This window comes from Lotus japonicus, chromosome 4 (genome assembly GCF_012489685.1).
Source record: "Lotus japonicus ecotype B-129 chromosome 4, LjGifu_v1.2".
In the NCBI taxonomy this organism is placed as follows: Eukaryota; Viridiplantae; Streptophyta; class Magnoliopsida; order Fabales; family Fabaceae; genus Lotus; species Lotus japonicus.
The window spans coordinates 12,099,081-12,112,849 of record NC_080044.1 but is presented as its reverse complement, the minus strand read 5'-3'; the positions used below and the strand labels follow the sequence as shown (position 1 = coordinate 12,112,849).

Below are 13,769 nucleotides of genomic sequence, written 5' to 3'. Positions count from 1 at the left end.
TAACTGTCCACTTTGAAGAATTTTTTTTTCCTATATAACTGTCCACTTAGAGTTTCAAGAGAGCATTAATTGATGTTTTTCCAAGAAATGCCCTTACACAAACAATAAATGAAGAAAGATAAATACATTCTAAAGGGTGATATAGGAAAAAAAATAATACTTTTATGAAAATCAACACAATTAATTGCTTTCCTTAATTTGTGTGAATCTTTTCTTCCTGGACAGATAAATAGGAACGAAGGAAGTAAGAATTAAGAACTAGCATTGGAGATGCTCTAAGAGTATTAAAATGTTCATGTAAATCATTCCTTTTTTACTCTTCTAAGTCTCAAACTTCAATAAATCTAGATAAACAGGACTGAATTACATAAACATGGTTGTTTTCCTAAAGAAAAATGACTAAGTAAGTCAGTATCGATCGAGTCATGTTGGAAGGAGTATTGTGTGGGGTTAAATCGTGTTCGGGGAAACCCGAAACCTGACTGGTTCGAGGAGGAGGACATAGTTTATTCTTTCAACCCCATTGTGTTTCGATTCGGGTGTGGGGTTTGGGTCTAGCAAAGATAAAATTTGGTTGCCTTGTGAAAATCCTAGCCATATCAAGTTGGTTTTCCGATTTAGCTGTCAGTTATGTCCATCATAATACTACCTCCGCTTATTATAAGAACCAAAATGAAGGTCCACCTTAATCTTTTTATAAGAATTTAAGAACGAACTTGAAACTTGTGGGGCATAAATAGTTTTTGCTTACAAGAATTACCCCTATTTAATTTAATTTTCTCTCTCAATTCCCTCTCCAAAGCATTAATGGTGCATAAAAATTAAAAAAGGTGAGTTATAGGTAATTTTGAAAATTGGTGTAAATTGAAATTAAAACAAATTTAATGCTCCTAACTACATTAACTTCATTTTTTAAGACTACATACAATGGAGGTGTTGAAAAATAAATTCAACAGTTGGAGGTGTACGGTGTACGGTTGAATAGGGGGTTGAATATTAAGCTGGTTGAGAATATTAAGCTGGTTGAATGAGGAGGGAGTGGGGGCCACTTAATACACTTGGCAAAATATCATTGGTTGTTGTGATTTCCAAATTTTTATCTCATCCTAATTTTTCTAGGTCAATTATTTCACACCTAGTTCATTTGATTTGGACACAGAAAAAAAATGACATTTTCCCTCCAATTTTTCTATTTAGCCTCCAATAAACTCTTGTTTGTAGGTCTAAACATATTTTTAGTGAAATAGATCTCAATAATAAACTCATGTTTCGTGATTAAATAGATAGTTTGCTTAGTGTATTGTATTGCATTTTAAGTTTTTTATAATTTTACTTGTTTTAATAATGACTATCCCTATATCTCGTCTTTATTACTTGCAAGAAAAAATTAATTAAGAATATGAAATTAAAAAAATAAATTTCAAATAAATTATTAAACTAGAAAGAAAAAATTTAACTCTTAATTATTTTAATTTAATTTCAATCGATAATTGTTATTAATATATAATCACAAAAACAAAACATTAAAGAAAATAAGAATATGAAATAAAAGTGGTAGGGTAGGGTGTTGAATTTTATTCAACAAAAGCATTGTAGTGAGTAAAAGTTTAATGTGTGTTGAATTATTAGATAGAAGAGAGAGAAGACAATGTGAAGTGTAAAAAGTGAAAAAGGAGGATGTTGAAAAACAAAACCATTGTACATCGTCTAAGGGCATGAGGTAGTTATTTGATTCTTATATTGCGGAATGAAGGTAGTACTCCATCCATTTCAATATAAGTGTCCACTTAGAGAAGATTATTATATGTAAAATCATCAATTAATGCAATCAATTTTGTTCACTTTTTAAAACATATCATTTGTTTTTTTTTTTTTTGATAAGCCAAAATTATATTGAAGAGAAGTACAAGGGGTACTTCAACCCAATACAATGAATAGGGATCAAGAAAGAGAATGTAAATACATACAAAAACCTCAAAGAACAACCCAACGCGAAGGAGTAAGACTTGATAAGGTATGCCTCATTAAAACCTTACTAGGAAAACCCCCTTGGGAAAAACCTAGAAGGAAAAAGAGTACATACAATATCAAACCAAAAGACTCCCCAAAAAAAAAAATACAAAAACCACTGATTGTGCTCCACAAAAGCTCCACCTCCACATACCAGTAGCAATAGCACCCAATTTAAGGCCAAGCTAACCAATTCATCTCTTGGACACATGAACTAAAACTCCACCAAAGCAAAATATAATGAAGAAGGATTATGCCATTTAGTACAGAAGAACAAATCTGCCTCCCTAAGCAACTCGGCAAAAACGCAGCAAAGGATATCATTAGTGCAGCATAGCAATACATTCCTTAGGATTATTTTCCCATTCATAGAAAGAAGAGATGAAATTCCTATCATGAGTTCTCAACCAAAGCCAAACTTTGTACTTCACTAGCTCTACTATTCTAACAACCTCAACCCCCACACCACTGAATACCGAGCCATTCCTAGTCTGCCAAATTGAATTCACCACAGCAATCCATATTAAGTTCATGATCTTACCATCTTTCATTTTGCAAGAAATCAGATTTTCATGAAGGTAAAAATGAGATTCTGCCTCACATGAAAAAGCTGTGTGTACTCCTAACCAGAAACATATCTCCATCCACACTTTCCAAGACACTCCACATGTGAAGAAAAGATGCTTGCAGCTCTCCTCCTCAACTGCACACAACCCACATGACAAACTAGTATTCACAGGAAGCGCATTTCTCCTGGCCAAGTCAATTTTGGTCTGCACTTTTCCTATAAGAACTCTCCAAGCCAAAGCTAGCGATCCAGAAGGAGCTTTAGCTTTCCATAGACGCCTGAACACTAACCTTTCCTCCAAAACCAGATCACCCTGCAACATCTCATATGCAGAACAAACGCTATAAGTCCCTGAACCTTCTTTCACCCAACACCAAGAATCCTTGAAAGTTTCCTTTGGAGAAAAACTTCCAACTATTTTACCCTTTACAATGTACTTTTATCCCTCCTCATTTATTATTCTCATAAGGGCATTATATGTAAAATCATCAATTAATGCTACATTGGAATTCTAAGTTGACAGTTAATGTGAAACAATACTTTTTCTCTCTAAGTTGACAGTTAGTAGACAGCTATTATGAAATAGAGGAAATACAAAATAAGAGTGAATTTAGGGACTAAATAAATATTGAAAATATATTAAGAGATTAAAGAGATGTACATTCTTTTTTTGAAAATAAAATATATAAAAATATACAAAAAAAGTTGAGAAATATCTCATCTCAACATGAGTTAACTACGCCAACAAAAAGTCGGCAAAACCCATCTCATACAACACAAACCTCTAAACAAACCCTATAAGCATAAAACCATGCTTTAACACCTCACCAAACAGCCCCTAAAGCTTACAAAGTTTCCATTTGAAGCCGAAAGCAGTGATAAGTTCAAACGAAAGGAAACAATCAAGTCACACGACACCTAGTAAAATAAATATCCAGCCAGAAGTGCAATCCAAAAAGATCCAACAAGATAAGGCAAACAAACGCCATAGAGTTGTGACCCAAAACCTAAGCAAAATAGAGGAACATATATAAAAAGGAAAGCACAGAAAAACCTCCAAAACCAAGGAACTGTACAAAAGCGACGAAGATCGACCAAAAGGACCAGCATACATCTTCAGAGTACGAACCACAATATCATGAGCATCTAAAAATCTAAAAACCTAACAGACAACCCAAATACGAACAACGCTCAACATCAACTCAAATCAACCCTGCCTCACCTGATCATAAGCAAAAAGAGTTGAAAGGAGTGCCCCATAAGCCTAACCAAAGCTCGACGAAACCAAAGATCACTCCACGAAACCGGGATTGCACAAAGAAGGAGAACTGAGACCACTGCTAACGATCTAGGTCGCCACCAAGATATGAAGAAGCAATCCTAAGCCCACCCATTGTCATTGCTCGAAAGGAACGACCCCATGACCAACGACGCTCCACAACAAGTAAGACCACCCAACCATCGTCAAGAGCACTCCACCACGCAGATCTGTAGCAGCAAATCCAAATTCCATGATGCAAAATGTATCTAACAAAATGTATCATCTACGCAAGACAATTAATTTCGGGTATTGAACATCCACATTCTTATAGTTAGGGCTAACACTCTCAGCATTTTTTCTTTCTAATAAACCCAAACTTAAACCCAAAACATTTACTCCCTCCATTTCAAAATGGTTGTTATTTTAGTTTTTCACTTATTTTTCAAAATGTTTGTTGTTTTGGAAATTCAAGACTATTTGTCATATCTTCTTCCATATATACTCTTATTTAATATTATATCTCTCACCTATTACATCTAATTTATACCTATGACAATTCTCACCAACCGTTTAACCAATAATTATCGTTCTCTTTCTTTAATATAACTCAACTTTAAATAGGGGTGTTACAGTCAAATTTTATATCAATTAATGAATTCTTAAACTGTATGCATTGAACTTTAACAACAACTATTTTGGAATGAAGGAATATATCTAAAAAGAATCAAACATGTAACACTTAAACTAACGGCATGTTGGTAAATATTTACACATTGAATCCATGTTTAAAAAATAAAATCCTTAAAACATGAACTAAATGTCATAACTTTTAAAGGATTAATTTGAGTTTTTCCTCAGATCCACAAATTAGTTCTCTAATTGATTTAAATTTTAATATAAACTTGATATTATGAAAAAATCAAAGAAATTAGTACTAATAATGATAAGCTTATTTATGATATGATTTTTTTTTAAATGAAGAACATGATCTATCTATTAATTTTGGTTTTCTGAAAACAAGATCAACCGAAGTACCTAACTGCTCAAATATATAATCTATCATTCTTGATGAAAATAATCATTATTGTTGATTATGAAATAGTACATGTTTGGTCACTGCGAAAGTGAACTGTGACTCAAGTATTTGGTATGATCACAACTAATCTCCTCCAACAAGTTTTCAATGCCAAGAAATTTCCACTCTATTCTGATCGGTTAGCGCGTGGTCCTATGAAATTAAATTGAACCTATAATAGAAGAGACAAAAGATATGCCACGAAAGCGGATACATTAATTGCATATTGATGACAAAAGTTAGATGAAGAATGGATTAATTTATTAATGCATAATCATGACAAATTAAAGAATTAGATGAAAAATCAATTTGTGCTCTCAAGCAATTAATCATCAACAGATAGGAGGTGATGTTAACGCCGCTATTTTCCTTGTGATTAGTTTTAGGTTCATCATCAATTATGGGTGACCTAACCTAACTTTTTTTTAACTATAAGTATTCTGTAGTGAGACAAATTTATTCGTCGAAGTGTGACAAAGATCAAAGACTTCACTAAAATTAGATTTCTTAAGGAGTGAGCTTTCAATTCCATAGTGCAAACAATAACTTTTAACTACGGTAATTAACACTCAGGTTAAAACTAACTTAGGGATGGCACCCGCTAGGGGTGGGGGCGGGGAGTGCCTCCCCCGTCCCCATCCCCGCGTCTCTTTCATGTTCCCATCCCCACTCCCCATCTCCGTAGCGGGGTGAATTTTCTCCCCATCCCCAATCCCCACCTCCCCACGGGTCCCCACAGATCCCCATGGGGACCATTAACACAACATTAAAAATAAAATAAAACTAAATTAAATATAAAAATACTTAAATTTTCACGTGGACTACAAATAAGTAAATATGAAAATCACAAATGAGAATGAAACATGTCAAAGTTCTATGAAAATATATAATGAAGTTCAAATAACATTTAATTTACTATTAAGAGTATTATTGATTTTTTACTTATGTATACAGGGCGGGGATTCCGCGGGGCGGGGAGGGTGATCCCCACCCCCATCCCCAAATTTATTTCGGGGGAATTTTTGTCCCCATCCCCACAGGGAAAAATTCCCCAAGATCGGGGCCCCAAACGGGGCAGTCCCCACGGGGATCCCCATATGCATGTAGAAATTGTCATCCATAATCTAACTTGTACTTCGCTAACTAGCGCGCATAGCCAACAATGCATTATTGGAAGGGCTTTTAGTACTAATTAATACAGAGAAGTAGGGTCCTGAACGCTCCACATCATCAGCTTTCTAATTAAGCAAAGATCCGGATTCTTGTTGATGAATCACATTCTGGCGCCATTATAACTCTTTGAAACTCCAAATGTGTCTTATACCTACTTTTCTTTTTCCATAGAAAATAAACCAATAGTGTTCTAGTGCACATCCCTTTCTAATCTCCTCATTCATAATAGGCAAGAGAAAACCGCCCAAGCATTCGTCGTTATTAAAAACAATGCAATATTGGTAAACAAGGTGACATGATACCCATCTCTAACTAGTTTAGACAAGCATGGGGTGGGAGACAGTTCATGTGGGTCTGTTATATTTACAGAAAACACTCACAAACAAAACACACGCACACACACATGCATGTATACCCATTTCTAATCATGCTTTTCCTTTCCCTTTTTCTTTTGTGCTTAGTTTTGTATTTATTTTAGGAAATTACTTATGCAAGGTAAGGAATCTTAATTAAGGTGATGTGTGCGGGTGTGTTAAAAAATCAAGGAGGGGGTTAAATCAGAAGAAACGAAAAACAAAGGGAAAAAGAAATAAAGGCGAGTAAAGGAGGAGTAAAGGAGGCCAATAATTGGGACTAATATGAAAAGTGTTGCTACTATATATACGTAATGAAGCATATATAGGAATAAAGAATGTGGTGTAATTATCTATAGTTATATGGGTACGCCTTTAAGGTGGTGAAGGGAAACGAATGACCCACCATCTTGGTGTGTCATGCAGTGCGCCATGTGAATGGTAAGCATTGTATTGTGAAGCATCCGGGAAAAAGAGAGAGAAAGTTTATCCAAGTTTGTCTCTTATTAGTTATTATTATGATGATGATGGAGGTGATAATAGTGTAAAAATGATAATTGTAATCGTACGACACCCACAACACCTTAATTTGTGATGTTTTTAATTATTACAACTGCATAGTTTGAGAAAAAAATAAAATCTACATACAATTTATAGCAGTTAGAAACAAAAAAAACATCACAAACTCCAAGTGTTGTGGATGTCAACAAATAATTTGGTAAATACCAATAGAGACCAATATTAGTGGGGCTCTGAAAATGGTCAACTTATCAAGAGACATAGAGGGAATTAACTTTCATAATCTCCAATGCCCCAGATTCGTTGCTCTACTCATTTCCACCCTTTGATTATTAATGATCATTCATAGCCACCCACCCACCCACCCTGTGCCCCCACACAAAAGTCTCATTCATTCTCTTTCTCCCTCTTCTTAAGACCCTTGTTCTCCCAACAACACCTTATAAATCCACACCACTATCTCCTCATCTCACTCCTCCTCTTCCTCATACAAACACCACCACACTACTTCTTATTGTTATTGTTATTATTCTCTTGATGGGTCTTGATCAGGATGCTAAAAACCCAAGCCTTCAGCTTATTCTAGGACTAGCTTTGACTCTCACACCGGAAGATCAAACCACCAACCGGTCACCATCTAACAAGGTTGTTGCTGATCATGAGCCGAACCCAACGCAGCCAAGGAAACTCTACCCCGAGGCTGAGCCATCGTTAACGTTGGGTCTTTCCGGTGAGAGTTACCCGCAGAAGGTGGTCAAAGTCAACAAAAATAAGGTTTTCTACGGTGAGGACGGTCTTGACTTGTCTACGACGCAAACTTCACCTCACTGCAGCACTGTTTCCTCCTTCTCCAGTGGCAAGGTCAAGAGGGAAAGAGATCATGGCAGTGAAGAAGTGGACACGGCGGAGATAGATGAAGACGGCGCCACTGCCGCCAGAAAGAAGCTCAGGCTAACAAAGGAACAATCTGCTATGCTTGAAGAAAGCTTCAAACAACACAGCACTCTCAATCCTGTAATCACTCTCTCTCTCTCTCTCTCATCGTACCTACTTATATACGTGAATTTTAATTATAGTCACGTGTGTCGTGTGCAGCTTCAACTAGCAAACACACACATACTCTTCAGTCTTCATTTATTAATTTCTATGACTCTTTGTTTTAATAAAATTGACTAATTAAGATTAGTTGCATGATTTACAGAAACAGAAGCAAGCTTTAGCAAGACAGTTAAATCTCCGGCCCCGACAAGTTGAGGTGTGGTTCCAGAATCGTAGAGCCAGGTACATCTATTTTATGGCTTTGTCTATCGTGGATTAAGAAATTAAAATATGGTTTGCAAGTTACAATGAGTTTTTCTACAAATTAATTTTAGCCGATAAAAAACATATTGTACGAACATCATTCATTGGTGGATCAGTTTTTAACATGATCCATTATAGAACTGTTATACACTTATACCTGATTGAAATTGAATTGAGTTAAAAATAATCTTAATGCTAATGGTGTTGCAGAACAAAGCTGAAGCAAACCGAGGTGGATTGCGACTTTCTGAAGAAATGTTGTGAAACGTTGACGGACGAGAACATGCGGTTGCAGAAGGAGCTGCAAGAGCTGAAGGCGCTGAAGACGCAGCCGTTATACATGCCTATGCCGGCGGCCACGCTCACCATGTGCCCTTCTTGTGAGAGGCTTGGTGGTGTTAGTGGTGGCGGCGCTTCCAATAAGATTCCGTTCTCCATGGCTTCCAAGCCTCACTTCTTCAACCCCTTCACCAATCCTTCTGCAGCATGTTGAATATTGTAATTAATTTTTCATTTTTCAGGGCAAAGATGAAAAAAAGAAAAAAAAAAGAAAAAAAAAACGAGTTCCACCCCACAACCTTTGTATTTTTTTGGTTGAGGGATACGTACCTGTGAACTAAGATAGTGAAAGGTTTAAGGGTGTAAGTAATGAATACCGTAGATATTAATTAGTAGCAGAACAACAAAATTATCTTTTAATTTTCTTTCTTTCTTTTTTCCTTTACTGTATGTGAATGAAACTTTTATAGAATACATCAATCAATATTATGAAGGAATACCTTTTTTTCTAATGTTTTTTTTCTATGTAAACATTTTGTTATAGCTATATAGGTTCATATTGTGATCATACCTTATTAAAATAATTTTTTATATTTGTGAAAATTGAAATAGTGAGAGGTACGTACTTTTCGATAATTCTATACCAAAGAATATAATTAACACAGTTTTTTAGTTGCTATTACGAACGCATGCAGTATCTACACGCGTCTTCACACTACATAAAAAATGATATCTAGCTCTAAAGTGAAGCGCTCATCAAAATTGATTTATCATTAGTTTTTTAAAAACATGAATTATTTCTTTTCATTTGTAAGTTGACTATTGTAGCATTCTTAATTGGGAGCAGAAAATTAACAGTAATATATGCTAACCAAAGGGGACAAACAACAACTCATCACAATCATATACGTACATAACCTGTTCCTAATATTTTAAATGGCTGCCGCGGGGGATGAAAAATTATAATCATATCAATGATCAAATCAACTATTTTAAAATTTAAGTGTCTTAATATATCAATTAAGCGCGAAAGGAACCGGTTTCATCCATTTGTCATTTTTTAAATGCGCATTAAGGCGTTTTCTTACTTAAGAGTCCATTGTTTATTATTGTTTTTTTTTTGGTAGTGATTGTTTATTATTGTTGGATATATATAAATATAGTGTAAATTTCGTGCTCAGCCCAACTGACTCTTATGTGAGTATGTTAAGGTTGAAGGTGGAAGAGAGAAATTAGATCATGTGTATCTGTTTAGAAAACAGTTGCTCTAAGTGAGACTAATGAAAATAGAGATATGGAGAGTAGATTGCGGGTGGTAATGAGACACCAGATAGTGAAGGCGATAATTAAGCTAGCTTGGGTGGAAAGAAAGGAATGGATGATTGATTGACTAAAAAAAACAAGGTTGAATTGAGAAAATTAGAGTAAATTGATTATGTGTGTGCATACATGAACATCGTGTGGTCTCGTGAGATGCTTTACCTTAAAGGGAACTGGTGGGCGCACACCCCCACGTGATACGCCAATGGGTCTCTCTCAATATCTCAACCTGGGATTTTCCTTCAAAAGTCAGCACCTCTATCTTCCTGTTTGAACTTTGAATTATCCCATTTTATTTTGTTTGTTTAAATTGCCCCTCTAATTACCTGAAACAAAATATAGTTTGGTACATAGTATAGTATATATGAAAATAAATAAATACGAAAATGATTGGTAAACTAGTTATACTTACGCATTTTTAAGGCATGAAACTATCTGCGAAACCACCAGAAGTATGTTTCACGGTTTTTTTATTAATTTTGTGAAGCGTAGCGGTAAAACACCGCCACAAACTCATGTGTATAGACGTAAAAATGGGGTCTACAACTATACCTCTCACTCTCTCACATAGACTGTCTCGAAAAATGGGGTCTATTATCATTGTAGTAATAAATATTTAAATAAATAAATAGCTGATAGAATATAATTAAAGCTTCCAAATGTCTTATTAATTAATGCAAACTCATTTATTTAATTTATCATAAGCAATAATAAAAATATAATAAAAACGTGTTAAAAAAATACGCATTATTTGCATTCCTCATCCCATCAATTTCATAACTTCTTAAAATGAATGGTAAAGAACTCGTGTCCACTACTATATACTTTCTGGCCACGCCATCATGATTGGAATTGGACAATGAAAATTGAGAAAATGAGACCGGACCCGATCTTAGAAAAAAGTCTAACCTTATATATATATTATATTGTGATTGGAGATATAAAATTGAAATGAATAAATTTCAACCATGAAATAGTAAATTTATTTAATAATTAATAACAAATGATAGAATCATATTTTCACATATCACTCTAAATCTATAGACTTTGGGGAAATTGTCCCCACAAACTTTTTATATTTTCTTAATATTATATGTTGTTTATATTATTTTCCTCACAATTTTTATTTTATTTTCTTAATACAATATGTCTTATTTTCCCTCTTTATTTATTAACTTTTTACTAGAGGAAAGTCCTCCTTATTTGTAACACCCCGATTTCGGTGGCGTCACTTTAGTAAGCGAAAGTAAACTTAATGCGGAAAAACGTGAAATATTTTTTTTTCGATAATAACTAAGACAAGACTGAATTAAAAAAAAACCCAAAAGCGAAAAGTAATAGAGCTAATATACAATATATAAACAGTCCCCGCTGTAAGTAACAACCTCGTCACGAGTAACCTCCAGTGACGGAAAGAAAAGTGTAGCGCCCGAAGGCAAAATGTACAAACCAAATCTAAAGGTAAGTGTCCGCAACACTATCCCTCAAAACTGAGAATAAGCTGGCCCATCGGCCTGAAACAAGACCTCCTAAGTCCAACCAACTCTCTGTGATTCCCGTAAAGAAACCACACAAAAAGCTATAGGTGGGAAACTACCCTGTCCCGAATGAAACAAATAATGTTCAGAGCTAAGACTCTACTCCTACACTAATCCCATCTCGAGGAGCTCACACTAACACTCAATCCTACATGCTGGCATGATCGTCGTCCGAATTCGAAATCCAGAACGACCTAGTCTATGTACACCATCCGTCCTCCGCTCGCTATCGCGATGCGCTCCTGTTCCATCATCCCAACTCTAGTTTCCCCCGAAGGGTGAACCGTCGTGAACCAGTCCGCCAAAGACATCTGACAAAGGGCGTTTGTCCGCCAAAGCACACACAAAAGACGCGAGGGTCAACTCCAAAGAATTACATAAATAATAGCACCAATAGATATAGATAAGAGAATAGCCACTTAGGCTTATAGCTAGGGATAACATCCTAGGGTTGCATATTTCCACAAAGAATATAACGACTGTAAATCACAGTTAACATGCATCAAGTAGAACTAACAAGTATCAAACACACTCATCATGTAGTCAGATCAGCATAAAACCCGAATAACGTCACTCTGCTTGGCGACGGAACAAACCGACAACGTCACTCTGCTTGGCGACGGAACAAAACAACAACGTCACTCTGCTTGGCGACGGAACAAACCGACAACGTCACTCTGCTTGGCGACGGAACAAAACAACAACGTCACTCTGCTTGGCGACGGAACAAAACAACAACGACACTCTGCTTGGCGACGGAACAAAACAACAACGTCACTCTGCTTGGCGACGGAACAAAACAACAACGTCACTCTGCTTGGCGACGGAACAAAACAACAACGTCACTCTGCTTGGCGACGGGACAAACCAAAGGTATTGCCACTTATAGGCTGGGCACCTCGAGACGGTCGTAACACTAGCCTCGTGTTTAACCATTTCTGCTCGGGCGTCGCTTATCACCTTTGGCTATAGTCAAGACGGTACAAACTCTACATGGTTTGACCATTTCTGCTTGCTATGCCGAACATCAACAGGCACGATACAACTCTACATGGATGATCGTTACCTCCTGTTGTGCCAGGTATAGTCAGGACCGATCCAACTCTGCATGGCTGATCGTTACTTCCTGCTATACCGAAGTACTCTGCTTGGCACTTCATCACGCATATGCATGGGTGCAACCACTCACGATGACTCTTCGGGTCACCAATGCTCTCACGAAGTCTCACGCTTCAGTGAAGTTTCATGCTCTCACAAGGTCTCACGCCTCAGTGGAGTATCCCGCATTCACAAGGTCTCACGCCTCAGTGAAGCTTCTCGGCTCATCCCTTGGATGGCTATCAAACTGCTCAACGAGCGAAGGAGTACCAACGTACTCAGAACTTACCAAACTCCTCAACACTTGGATCCGACGACACTCCTCGCTTTTCCAAAACTATGATTTGGCTTCCAATGCCTTCCTTCGAGGTTGTTATCATTACTTAAAGATTTTGAGGTTATTTAAGGTCTTATGAATTTTCTTTATAAAATAGATTCCCTTTTGTCTTATCGCAAGTCTTATACATTTGCAGGATCTCCCAATCCCAAGTCGCTTCCAGAGGAGGTCTCGATCCACTAAACAAAATTAAGGCCCGAACCTCGTTCGTCCTATCAAACTTTCTCAAAACTCTCAAAATAAAATCGGCATGACCTGCCCGCTTTTCTCACCGTTCAGAAACTCAGATTATAGTGCAAAAGCAGAATTAACTCATCATAATCAATCAACATGTCATATGTCAATATCTTAAGCAATAACCACCTAGCACCTAGCATATAAGGCATGCACCACACATCCTAAATTACCCAATTAGCACTTAGCATGTCATTCACTCATCAAAAACATTCAGTAGATGCATCATCTACATTGTCAGCCGAAGCCTCAGAAAACATTTTTCAATCACACACAATTCCAGTGCATAAACAGTAAACAATGTCGAAACATCGACCCTAAGCATTAACTAGAGATTCAGTGAGAAGCCCTCACCTGCAGATTCTCCAGGATTATCTTCTAACTCTTCCTCACAAGCAAAGCGTTGCTCCTCAGGAAATTCCTCAAAAGTTCCTTTAAAGCAAAGTCACAGAAATACTATCAGAATCTATCGAAAACTAAGTTATCGATACTTACTAAGGTTACTCGAAGTAATCTATACTCTAAGGTACGATAATCTAGCGCGAAAGACAAGTTTTCGGAAAAGGAAATTTTCCTCCTCCTCCCCTATAGGGCTCGGCCACTTTTCACAATTGTGGGGCTCGATTTTTCTTCGATCAAACTTGGTTCCTATGCTTTCATTAGCCGTAACTAAGGGTATTCTGAACTCGGAAAAATTATCGG

At 36.5% G+C, this 13,769-nt stretch overlaps 2 protein-coding genes across 3 annotated transcripts; one reads left to right on the top strand and one right to left on the bottom strand.

Annotated features, from left to right (window-relative positions):
- Positions 1 to 2,333: 2,333 nt before the first annotated feature.
- Positions 2,334 to 2,900, bottom strand: LOC130712303 (uncharacterized). The gene has a single exon (XM_057562142.1). The coding sequence runs from the start codon at positions 2,898 to 2,900 to the stop codon at positions 2,334 to 2,336; it is 567 nt and encodes a 188-aa protein (XP_057418125.1).
- Positions 2,901 to 7,343: 4,443 nt separating this feature from the next.
- LOC130714485 (homeobox-leucine zipper protein HAT22-like) lies at positions 7,344 to 9,052 on the top strand. 2 transcript variants are annotated; one of them, XM_057564381.1, is made up of 3 exons: positions 7,344 to 7,973; positions 8,146 to 8,240; positions 8,472 to 9,052. In XM_057564381.1, the coding sequence occupies exons 1-3, from the start codon at positions 7,497 to 7,499 to the stop codon at positions 8,752 to 8,754; spliced, it is 855 nt and encodes a 284-aa protein (XP_057420364.1). In that variant the 5' UTR covers positions 7,344 to 7,496; the 3' UTR covers positions 8,755 to 9,052. The 2 variants fall into 2 exon arrangements, with proteins under 2 accessions (XP_057420364.1, XP_057420365.1); XM_057564382.1 differs by having other exon boundaries at positions 7,349 to 7,973; positions 8,161 to 8,240.
- The last annotated feature ends 4,717 nt before the right edge of the window (positions 9,053 to 13,769 follow it).